This window comes from Chanos chanos, chromosome 12 (genome assembly GCF_902362185.1).
Source record: "Chanos chanos chromosome 12, fChaCha1.1, whole genome shotgun sequence".
Taxonomy (NCBI): Eukaryota; Metazoa; Chordata; class Actinopteri; order Gonorynchiformes; family Chanidae; genus Chanos; species Chanos chanos.
In genome coordinates, this window is record NC_044506.1 from 16,078,719 (window position 1) to 16,091,887 (window position 13,169).

General features: G+C 40.2%; 1 protein-coding gene across 1 annotated transcript in view; it reads right to left on the reverse strand.

The window, feature by feature from the left end:
* The window catches only part of vps50 (VPS50 subunit of EARP/GARPII complex), an 87,889-nt gene that overhangs the window by 37,881 nt on the left and 36,839 nt on the right, over window positions 1-13,169 (reverse strand). Inside the window, exons 14-18 of the mRNA XM_030788894.1 lie at window positions 4,161-4,252; window positions 3,967-4,061; window positions 3,412-3,510; window positions 2,156-2,246; window positions 168-344 (exon numbers count right to left, since the gene is read on the reverse strand). Of these exons, the coding sequence (XP_030644754.1) occupies window positions 168-344; window positions 2,156-2,246; window positions 3,412-3,510; window positions 3,967-4,061; window positions 4,161-4,252 (554 nt within the window). The remainder of the gene's footprint in view (window positions 1-167; window positions 345-2,155; window positions 2,247-3,411; window positions 3,511-3,966; window positions 4,062-4,160; window positions 4,253-13,169) is intronic.

Here is a 13,169-nt window from a genome sequence, read left to right on the forward strand (position 1 = left end):
TAGATAGATAGATAGATAGATAGACCCTTGCACTGGGGCTCATTTATTCATTGAACAAAATTACCAAATTAATAATTAAGTAATTAGAAAGTAAATAATCAAAATGGTCAAATTAATAGCATAATAATTAAGAAATAAGAAAGTCGTGAATGAGTAACACTGAATACCCCATTAGAGGCAAGCACATCCTCAGTCTCCTCCTCCTTGTTGTCGATCTGCATCTCAAAAGGGTTTCCTCCATTGTGGTACTGTTCAAACAGAGAGACCACCTCAGGAGATGTTAAGTTTGGCTGTCTGCTGGGAGACACGGAGGGTGAACGACACTGACCCATGAACTTGAACTCCTGTAACAAAAAGACAAAACAAACACACAGTGAAGACACATCACTTCATATTTAGCCCATAGTATGTACCACGTACTGAAGTAAACACAAGCCTTTAAAGGACATTAATGGTAACTAGTGTGGTTCATGAAGCCTTTCAAAACTGAATTTCACACAGCCTTTAGACCCTGATTTACACCCGTTTGTACTCAGGTGGAACAAGTGACGTCATCTCCAAATTACTACGTTATTCATTACAGACATATGAATGACATGAAATATTTACGAAGGTCAGCCACCCATAATAACTTTAAAGTCAAGCCATCCTACTAGACTTCATCTACAGTCACTCAACCAATGTGAACATACATTTCCAGACATCAGGTTGCTCCAGTTTGGACTGAATTTGTCTGAGAATTTGAGACCAGTCACACCAGTGAAAGCCTCAACAAATGCATAAATCACCAGTCGTGCAACTTATGACGGAACGCTCAACACATCAAAAGTGCAGCCCAGCATGGCAAACTGGGAATGTAACTTGAGGCAGGTTTAGAAAACTGTTAAATCAGAAAATATCAGGTATGCCTCAGCTTTTCCGCCATGAACACTCTCCATTTGAACCTGAATTAAATCTCAGTGCACTGCATTCAAATAAGGCAGTGCACTATTTCTCGTGGATTTATGCCAGGGAAAGAGAACAATATTATAATACACACCTCAGTGTATAAATTCATTCTAATTAGAGGAAGATTAAACTGCATGATTCAGATAGGACATGTTTGTTCCAAGCAAAGTAATCCCTGCAATCCACAAATAACACGGATAGAGCTACACAGCTTAAAAAGAAAGGGAAAAATAGGGAGGGGGAATCTGTCCAAAAATAGTATGCAAATAGAGCGTCCATCAAACATTTAGTACAGAAGGTTGTGGGAACTTTGAGAAGATAGCTTTAAATGACCCTAAACTCCTAACGGTTTAAACATTTTCCCCATCAGAGAGCTGAGGAGAGATGGTTATGTTAATGCACCTCATTAAATATCTCTACAAATGATAATGCCGCTCAGATATTTTCTCTTCTTAAACCTCGTCTTTGCCATAAGAACTGGGCTGAATGTCTTCAGCAATACCCTTCATTTTCTGAAAAAGAAAAAGAAAAAAAAAAAAAAAAACAGCGGAAGCTTCAATCATCCTCGGCAGACGATTTAACTTGTGGAGACATCTCTTATAGATATGATAATATAAGGAAATGCTGACTGATTTATTCATAAGATGTTCCCATGTGAATTCATCCACAGCATGGGGTGCCTGATATATACAGTTTGCAGATATGAAAACAGATCATCGCTTACGATGTGTGCAACATTGCTAGACCACTAGAAAGAAATAGCATGTTTAAACAAACTCTAATATCCTGGTGAACCTCATTCATAAACTTGGCATTGCCTTTTCTAATGTTTAAACTGCTTGTGAAAGCACTGGGTTAGAACACAAGCAGAGAGAGATTCAATATGAACAGGATTTCTTTATTTGCAAAAGGAGTACTGCCGGGTGGAATATGTATTTTACAGCCTGAAATTATTTGAAGTGGGGCAAATTTAGTACCAGAGAACTGAGAGACCAGACACCTTTGCAGTCTCTATTAAATACTTAAAACGCATCTGAGGTGTTATGTCTGCTGCTGAGGAGAACTAAGCAATGTTACCCTGATCAAAAATTAATTAAGATTCAAAGCGCTCTGAATATTCAGATTGATGATTCAGAAAACTTAATTTCAGAATGTTCAAAATATTTACATTCAAGACTTCAAACCATTTGACCAGTTCTCTACTTACATGGAGTTGGGCAATACTGAAGTTAGACTTAACAGGACAAAGTTCCCACGTCTCGTTTTCCAGGAACATCCGCAACTCCTCCAGACGGGTTCTAAGGGAAATGGGAGATGGAGAAAAAAAGAGGGGCAAACAAGACAAAAGGTTGACAAGATCTTTACAGATTGATGACCCTTTGTTATCTGGTGGACTGGAGATTAAAAATGTTGACACAAATGGAGTTCTGAAAGGTCACTGGCAGCTGTTGGCATGACGAAGCCCCGGCGATCTGACTCTGATCATAGAACAGGAGACCAGCTGCTCGCCTGGGTCAATATCAATTCCTTCACATGAAATGTCAGTATTAACATCGCCGAGTTGAGACTTACGCCAGACGCTACAGCTTTTTCAGCTCTGCGCTAATTTGGATGATATAAATAGCAGCCAAATACAACTTTAATGAAAGATCGATGTTAATCACCTTTGAATTGAAAATGAGATTCTCCATTAAAATCACAAAGTGGGTAGGATTGGGCGTTTGATACTTTCAAACATAACAGCCTGTGCACATTAAAACCGAGATGTCTATATACACAGCATATAAATCACAATTTAGGGAACTACAATACATTCTTTCCATTCTGTGCCCCAGGGTGCAATATCTGTCCTAATGACAGAACGTGTTGATGCAAGCTGTGTGACAATGAAGGCAACATACACTCAAGTCGTTAACCGAAAACCCACTTGACGGATGCAGAAAGTACTGGGATAATTTGAAAATTATGCAAGCGGCAGAGAACTCTATCCTCCTTTCAAATAGTCTTAGCATTACTGACAACGACTCATGGATCTCATAGATCCCACGCTGTTTGTCCTTCTTCAGATTCAGCCTGAGGGGCAGAGCTTTGGGTGCGTCAATGTCTTTGTCCACCATTCATTTGTGACAGGCACTCAAGACAGGATTTTCCTGTACTGATACACCCATATTTACCCAGCAGGGACAGTATTCATATAAGACTTTGTGCTTTGCAACTGTTGGCAATCCATGGAGATCACTGTCACAGAGTAAGCATTTGGTCCTCAGTACAAACACTGTGGCTGAGGTACTCAAACATTTGTTTGTCTGTCCTGGCAGGAAGATACCAGTGTAGAATCACCTGCAGTCCAACATAATCACCGCGCACTGTGTCACAGGCAATTTCATTTATTAAGAGCCAAGACCTGAGTTATATTTGAACTCTTGACACTGCAAGGTGAGAGGCCAGGGCAACATGCCTTACCTGTGATAGTTCTTAAAGTAGTTGATGCTCTGGCGTTTAATGGACTCCTGCAGCACCTCCGACTTACTGCCACAGAATTCCTCTCCCACCTGCATGAGCCTGTTAGATCAAAGAAAGGGAAAATAATGAGGCTAAGAGAGACAAAAAGAGAGAAAAAAGCAGAAAAAAAAACACCACAAGGAAGAGCGAGGCCTGCCCCTCAAAGGAGTGGTTCAACTTCCTAATTAACCCCATCGAGTTATTTCACAAGACATGTGTCCCACAGAGAGGCTTCATTCATTTTCTCCAGTGAGCCGTGAGGAGAGAGCAGCCAAAAGGGCCAAGGCCTCACAGGCTCCCAATGGCCTTTTAATTGTCCGACTTGTACGGGGCTGTTTACAGCTCTTTCCAAGTTGTGGAACAAGTGGACTCATTGATGCCCTCAAACGTCCCCACACCACACACTCTTGTTTTATTAAAGGGGAGCCCAAAGGAAGAGAGGGGGCTGGAGTTGTGCAGTCAAAGACCTTGCAGGCCAATCCAATTAGTGCTAATGAGGTACGTGGTTCCCCCTACCTGCTGATAACATCCAACACCACAATGAAGTCATCGTATTTGAAGTTAGACATGTCGGTTCCCAGCAAGTAAGCTTTGACTTTAAGCTGGACATCCTACAATGAGAAAGAGAAGAAGAAGAAGGGAGGAGAAGGTGACCATACATCAGCAGAAACATGCACAGGGACAGACGGTTAAAGACCAAGCTAACTAACCTGCCAGATCCGTGTGAGCCCGTGCTCTAGCTTCTTCTTTACGTAGCTGCGGCCTACGGTGGACTCTTCTGAGCCCTCTGCACTACTGCCATCTATGGAGAGAGACGCCCATAAAACGTTTAAAGAATTTAAGATGTCAATTAGTATTGCATTTATGTTGTCACTGCTGACACAGTATGTCACTTGCCACGACTGTGATGCCAAACAAATTCATACCCAGTTATAGTACAGGTTAGGGGTGACCCCGAATAGTCCACTACTCAACGATTTGACCTAAGGAGCCTGATTGGACTGCATCTCATAGTTGCAAAATGTTGTTATGAAACGAGGATCATTCCATTCTGGCGATATGGGGGTGCTGAATATACAGGTGACTTGGGACTTTGACGTGCTCCGGGACGAAATGATGATGTTGTCGTCTGTTGCTCCCTCTCTGTCTCACATTTGCTTTTCTTCTGACTTGAAAGGGAGCAGGGTACATTTGAACATAAAAGCGCTATTTGAACATAAAATCGGAAGTCCGATACAGGCTCGGAACAGCGCAGAATTCCATGATATGCCTAAGAAATCTACTCTGATTTAATTAATAATAAATAAATAAACAGAAACTAACAATAATGACCCAAATATGTACTCCTGATAACTTATTAAAATACCTTAGCATCATTAGCCTCCTCAGTGGCCTCGTTTCAGTTTTGGCCGTTTCATTATCAAGTCGATTCTGTGTGCGAAAAAGAAAAAAAATTGTACCTACCTACTCTACTTTCTTCTTTACTGTAAGCTATGGGCCTTCTATATTCTAAATGGGTGTATTTATTGTCGTTATAAGGTCACCATAATGCAGACGTTTCCAATAACAGGTGAGAAAAAGGATGGAACACGTCCCATTATATAATAAATTCATATGCCAAGTCAAGAAGACAGATTGTTTAATTTTGTGTTTCAGCTCTTTTGTCAGGTGTGGAAAAAATGGCCATAGGCAAAGCTTGACGAATCTGATTCTTAGCTACTTGGAAATTAGATTTTTTTTAAACTTGACCGGTAGATGAAATAACTTGTTTGGAACAAAAGAACTGGCTAGTTTGACTTTACAATCTGAACTGATGGGTGGCTGTTGAGGAATGTATCCTGGTTAGTGGACTTTGTTAGCTAGCTAATGATAGCTGGCCAAGATGACCTAGTTAGTAAACCACCCTCTGAAATTGGAACAATGTATGACTAGATGCAGAAGTTATATAATCTTTCTAAATAATCATGAGACAATTGAATGAATAACCTCACCAATTTACTTCATAATGCAGCCAAAAAAAAAAATGGAATAAAATACAGAATAAAACAAAACTCTTTTTTTCCTGAAAACAAATTTGTTTTCTTCTTGCACGCCACAGTAAATCCGACACAGTCACATCAGTTCTATGATTTTTCTAAAGTTTATTATTAGATGTTCTGAATCCAACAGGTATAGTTTAAAGATTCGCTGCACTACTACTAAACTATGCCACTGAATGGCTCAATAACCCCATATATTTATTTTGGAATCACAGTTGCGACTTATAAAAATCGATCAATGTCTCAGCGTAGGTGAACTGTTGACAAGATTAATGTTTTATTATTCAAAAGAAAGGAGAGAATTTTTTTTTTTATTCTGACGACATTAAAAGTGAGAAACCATAGGACATTTCGTCTAATGTAAGTATAGAATGATGCAGTTCTCTGGACTGAAGACTGAAACTGATAACGAGCTCCCCGTCCCATTGGCAGGGCTGTCATCCATGATCACATACCAGAAGTACAGTAGTAAAAAAACCTGAGGACATGTGTGTGTCACATTCACTGCCACAGAAAACAATGTCACTAAAGCAGTGGTCAGATCACCAAACTCTGTAAGCATCCCATTGTCTTAAATAAGAAACCGAGCAAGCCAGATTCATGAAAACCCTGAGGTGACAATGTCTGGCAGTTCTCGTTCTGTTCATTAACAATTCTGAACATCATTAACAGCCCAACGCAATCAACTCTCACCTACGCACACACACACACACACACACACACACACACACACACACACACACACACACACACACACACACACATAAACAGAGTGAAGGAGTGAAAGTTAACTAATGTATGATTGATATATGAAAATGGATAAAAAGGGGAAGGTTTGGCCATCATGTTAAAGATTTTGACATTTTATCACAGTCAAATTCGCCGACATTGACATGGGGCTAATTAATAGTCTATTCACTACAGAAATACCATTTTCGGCTGGGGGAAAAAAGCACATTAAGCTTTTAAGACAGGATTAAAAAGTCATTAATAGCATTGTTGCAAGGATGATACAACGTTGATTCTAAGAAACTAACAAAAGTACTGACAAAAGCAAAGGTTTTGAAGAACTGTTAAGCCTGTCTACCTAGTTTTGATGTCTTAAAATCAAGTGAAGGAAAAAAAAAACATCAAATGGTCCCAACACAAGCCGTGAAATGGTAAGGAAACACTTGAATTCAACAATGTCAGAGATTTATGATCTGCTGCAGCACAAGTTGGATGAGGCCAGAGAACTGTCTATTGGCATTTGCAAAGTATTCCTCCACTGAACGGGGGAACAGATTTTTACATATCATTGCTATTCTACATCAGAATAACTCCATCATCACTCGGACTGTGACTGTTTAGGCAAGGCATCTCATTCTCTGACCGCAGACAGACAAAAGACTTTTCTGGAAAATTCCTTTTCCTATACGAGTGCTTATACAGTTCATCCAGCCCCATGTGACAAAATATTTGTGTCAGTTGTCATGTGAATCCATGTGCATACAACAAAAAGAAAGAATGAAAGCAAAAAATAGAGAGGAAGACGCTTCCTCTACCTGCCACTAACTATGTGGAATCTGGCTGCTGAACAAATAAATCCCAAAGACTGAAAATTCACCTTTACGTTTATCTGAGCCTTAGGCATCTTTTGACCTTCTACTTGGGCACCACAAAAGAGGTTTTACAAATCTCCATTTTCCAAAGGGTCGTTCCATCAAAGTCCCTTATAGGCGGAAAGCATTGCCAAAGCAAGCACCCAGAAATAAACTGAGCAGAGAAAAGACCTATTTTCAAGCGAGCGGGCTAAAAATACTTTCAAGATAAAGGATGAAAATCCAGCACTGAAATGGTTCTCCTAGATCAATTTAACATGGGGCAAAAGAAAGAAAAAATGTACATAAGCAGTCCTTTGAGACAATACTTATTTAATTATGATAAGGAATGGATAGGGCATCTGTCTAAATGCACACATATCGTGGAGACCAGGAAATTCAGGTAAGGGATACTGATATGAATGTAATACCAGGATTATGAAAAGAAAGGGACAGAAGAGAGGAGAAGAGATGACGATGAGTGACATTTACTAATCTCAGAATAGCTTGACTGCCTGTGACCTCATTATGAAGGCTGCACTGTAGAAAAATAATGTTACGAAGCACAAAGCTTAGCAGCACCTTAGATGCGCCAAAAAAAAAGAAAGAGAAAAAAAAAGGGGGGGGGGATGCATATAAAATAACACCTTTCATCAAGTCACTTTCCCACAATGCATTTTTAGTCATACACACAGAGGTCATACTGTTTCCATTGTGCTGAAATCCTTTTTCAATAATTACAATGAATTGCAATTATGTTTTAGAGGGAAAGAACGCTGCAGATTTCCAGATTTTCATCAAACATGAAAAAAAAAAGAAAAAAACACAATAAAGCACTACAAAGACAAGAAAAAGTGCTCCTCAGAATGCAAGTATATTTGGCGACTTGCGTATTTCAGTTATATATTTTATCAAGCAATCAATTGCTATATTTAATAACTGAATCTTTCTTGTTAGTGTTCATTTTTCACAGGATACAGACATTGTCACAGAAGCAACAAGAAGCGGTCATAAGCCTCTTTCTACGTTCTCATTAAAGGTGGTTGCAGTGAAATTTCAGGAACAGAATCAAAGAGTTCCTTGGCCGCTGCCATCAGTTGGATTTTCCCTCGCTCATCCTGGAGGAGTGCAGCTATGCAAAGCCACAATGTAAATCATGACAGACCAAGTGAAGCAGAAGGCAAGAAAAATATCATCTTCCTGGCAGCACGTTCTCTTCCACACGCACACACACACACACACACACATGCACACACACAGCTTATTCAAGTGAGTTTTTCAGCATCCTTGGATAGTACTGGCAGCAGGGCAGCCTAACCGAACAGTGTGTTCATAAAAACACTGGGGTGGGGGGGGGGGCTGAAACTATTTTGGCTGTGTGTCAAATTAGCTTTCGATGTATGCAACAGTTGTCTGCCAGTTACAGTCCATCACATTTCACTGCATTACCACTTGTCAGAGTGGCATCCAGAAAACTAAGAAAATATTTTCCCAATTACTTCATTTTGTATGGTGATGTTTCATGATGGTGGTTTGTCAATGGCTCAAGATATTCTGCCTCCTTTTTTTCTTTACAATGGAGAAAAACCTCCTGCTGCCTCATGCTAAATATTCAGTAAGGTGAAACTTTTGATATTTTGGTCTCTGGGAAGGGATCCTCTAATAAACAGGTACTAACGAGAATCATAAGGGCTTAAAATGATGTTGTGACCCAGGCAACGGAGCAAAAAACCTAATTCACCTTTTGTATTTTAAATCAGAGTACTTCGTACTCGTAGCTTTAGGCCGTGCATGATTAGACACTACATATCTGGACACACGGACCAAGCTTTTGTGATTTTTAAAATCAGGAAGTATGTGGTATTACGGCAAAGCTACATATATCTTTAATGTCCATCGCTGCCTCAGGATAGAGAGTTGAGAATGATTGTGCGTTATAAATGGCAGCCTGAACCAAACAAGGAGAATCTTGCATATTTAGAAAAACCCCCAAAAAAAACGTGTGTTTCAGGCGCCCATCCTGTGTTAAGAGGAAAAATTCATTATCATGAACGGTTTAATGTGATGCTTTGATTCAATGCCCACTGGAGAGCAGAGACAGAGAGTATCTGCCACCCTCTCGGACACAACAGGACGAAACAGCCAAATCCTTTAATTAGAAGAAGACTTGGTCTTGTCTCAAAGAGCTGGAAAAACACTGATAGCCACATCGTTCAATCCAAAAGACAGAGTGAGCTGAACTTAAACTGTCAGTGTCATGTCTTCATCACCGGTCTGTGTCCTTGGCTCAAGCAGAGAGTCAACCTGACTCCACCACGGAGATGTAGCTGCAGCTCAAGCTCGTTGTGGTTGAAGTTTGAAACAAGCAGGATTTTTGGTTAATTCCACGAACAGGGCAGCGAGTCCGTGCTGCTTCCCCTCTGAACACTGCCTCTCTTCATCTCTTTTGATGACCGATAATGGTCTCAAGTTGAAGAGTTCCCTTCATAAGCACAGACCGGTAAGTGTAGAGGAAATCAGAGCCATCCTTAAGAGTGGCTAAAGAGTAAACAAGAGTGAAAGAATGAGCCGTTTAAGAAAAACAGGCTTCAAGATGTAGGGTGAAAACTAAGGATGACTCTTACTCGAGTTGGTAAGGCTTTCTGTCTTCATTTGGAAGGTTTCCACTGTGGTCATAAAACTGAAGCGCGGGATGACATGAAATGACTGGCCAATTTTTCAACGACTTTCATTTTAAGCTTGGTGTGGGATTTAGTAAATGTATCCCATTTCACTCTTAAATACATCCTAAGACGACTCTATCCACATTCTTCCTATCTTGGGCAAGTCTCTTGTTCTTTGACTCTTGTTTCTTGTTCTTGAAACATGTTCACTGTTCTTACAGTAGACTATTTTCAACAGTGTGTTTTATATCAAGACTGAATAACTCTGAGAAGGAATTTCAATGGAAAAATTGAAAGAGAAAGCAGAATCAATAAATATACAACACCATTTCGCTGTCATCAAGCCATTTTCACCAGCTGAACATTTGCTTTCCACTGGATGTTTGTGTTAAAAATATGTGTTTTTGTCCTGTTTCCAGGAGAGCTCAAGTTCTGTGGGCATTTTACATCTGCATTATCATCAGAGTCAAATTGGCAAATGGTACTTAAACTGCACATAAATAAGGCTATGTTAAGGTTGGCAGTACAGCTGCCAAACACCCTCTGAGTCAGACAACCTGGAACGAGGTTTGTGGAAGGCCCTCTGGAGAGAGAATATATCTTGATGCTTACAACAAGTTGAAGGACAACTGGTGGACATTCCCACTCAAGCAAAACAAACCACTGGAGCGAAGCCCTCACATAAAGAAGTAATTTTCTCTCTCTTTCACTCCGTTACTTTTAACTCTGTTACCTTGTATCTGCCTTGAATGAATACACGTACAACAAATGGCGCAATTCTTTTGACTGTGTAAAAATTAAATAAATAAATTTCCAAAAAAGCAAATAAAAGGAACGAAAGAAAAAAAAGAAAAATCAAAAAGGGCATCAAACAAACATACAAGCTAAAGGCTGGGGTTGTAGTCCATGTTGCCGGTAAGTCAGACACCACGGGCAATTCTTTAAAAAAAAAAAAAAAAAAGAGAGAGAGAAAAAAAAAGGAAAAAAAAAAGAGAAAAAGGCTTAATCTCAGTTGGACTTAAATGGATGTTACTTTGCCAAAACCTCTTTCTATTTTTTTTTTCTTCTCAGACACAGTCGGCAAGGATTACGTGTTCAGCAAAATTAAGCAGAAAAGCAAGTCACACGCCAACGAAAGCAATTTACCTGTTGATAGCCCCACCAAATGACGGGAGGAAAAGTAGAGCTGTATTAACAAGGAACAGAGATAAATGCTACAGGCAGTGACAGGCAACCAGAGGTGTAATTGTCAATTTGACACAGGGATTGGCACATTATTCTATGTTCCACACATGCAAGGGTGGCCAAGCAAGTTCACACAGCAAAATTCAATTCTCGAAACTGAACAGAGAGAGCATCAGCAAAGATAGAACTTCTTGGATGTTGTTTGCTAAATCTGTCACATCGTGTAACTCACCACAAGTCATGCCTGAAATGACCAAGACAGATCATTAGACAGTGACACTCAGTGGCACTTGGGACTGAGCTGGTAATGATTATTTCATTTCACTGTACTGATGATTAATAGGGGAAAAAAAAATTCACAAGCCGCAAATTAAACAAACAAATGAATAAGTAACACCTGAGTCGGTGTCCTTGTTGTAAAGCTGTATGAAAATGAGTAATAGAATACCTCTTGGTTAATCTGGCCCTCCTACTCTCCCATTTCTCACGCAGTTTGTTTTGAGAAGGTGCCTAGCAGAGACGTGGAGAGAGCTGCGGCGTAGTCTTGGTCTGTCGCTTTCACAGCTCCTGATTCCAGACCACTTAACCTTTCAACAGAACCCACCCTCATCAAACATGACAGGACCTCCGAACGCCTGCTGCAAATTCTATCTGGCACAGAGGGTGTGTGGCATGGGATAGCGGGGGAAAAAAACCAGCCCCTTTATATTCATTATAGAGAGAACTTCACTTTATCGAGTGGGTGACATTAATTACAGACACATTACCATGATAAGTTCAGCGTATCAGCCTTCACCTCCAGTGAGGTCTGCTTAGGTCAGTCATCCTTTATGCAACTGACACTCAGCAAAATATTTCTTAGTGAAAGCTTGGCCAAGGGCATTGACACACACACACACACACATAGCTAGTGACAGGTTACACGACATGTAAATCACACGTAGGACACATAGCGAGTGAGGACAGATAGCTGGAAGCAGTCAAGGAAAGAGGGTTTTTTTTTTTTTTTTAATTTAAATGAGGGACGATATGGTTATCCATATAGAACATTTGCGTCAACAGTTTCAAGGAAGGATGAAGAATAAACATAAATATGCTGTTTGTCCTTGGCGTAATGTACAAACACAGATGAAGCAATTCAGTAAAAGTGGGAATTCTTTACAGTTAGGTTGATGCAGACATAACTCAAGGTGTCGAACCCCAATAGGCATCTGGAAAATAAACTTAAGAGACAGCTACCAAAACAGTGTGAATGACTTCAGCTAAGCCAAAGTTTGTGGAAGGTCAGTTTATCAGAACTGCAGACAACATTATAATACGCTGAAGAGTCATACGCATGGAGCCAGGGTTTGTTTGATGCTAGAAACCTTAAAAAAAAAAAAGTTAAATAGCAAAATCGCAAACCTACAATTACTAGATGATCTGAAAATTCCTCTGAGAAGTGGCCTAAGTGATGAGTCAAGCAAGAATCCGGCGCTCATCCCTGATAAGACTAGCCCTGACACTTTTGCACTGTCAAAGTGTCCTGTAATTGTCTTGGCCTCACAAGCAGGAAAACCTACTGCAGAAAGGCAAAGTCTTATAACTTCAGAGAGAGAGAGAGAGAGAGAAAGAGAGAGAGAGAGAAAAAGAGAGAGAGGGAGAGGGTAGAAGAGCATGAGTGGCAGGAGAAAGGGGGGGAAGAGAGAGAGAGAAGGAGAAAAAAAACGAGCCATCTGTCTAAAAGATCTATCTGTATTTAAGCACAGCTTATTAGAGTTTTTTAGCTCTGTTCTTAAGAAGCGCCTGTGATTATGACAGAGAGAAAAGCAGTTTCTGAGAAGACAAAAGCAGAGTGTGACTCACTCATCTCCTCTTCTCCCTGACTGTTAACAAGATGAGATACTTCTCTGAGCTGCACCTCTGACAGTCTAATGAGTATGTTCAATATGGTGATGAGGCGAGTTTTGTCAATTTTTTTTGTTGTTGTTGTTTTTAGAAGAAATAAATAATCTTTTCATCCACAGAAAATGCATATTGCAGGACCTGCCTTTTTCAGCGTAGCAGATGCAATGTCATGATTAAGTGAGTTTCCAAGGTCACATTCTGTTTTCAGGCCCGCCGAGCGTACTCATGATAGACACCGCAAGCAAGGCACTGAAGCAGTGCTAGAAAGTACACTACAAGTTACTATCAGCACTACACTAGTCTCAATTACCAGCCCCGTCTCTTTCATCTATTGCTCTACAAATGCAAACCGCACCAGAACCCAT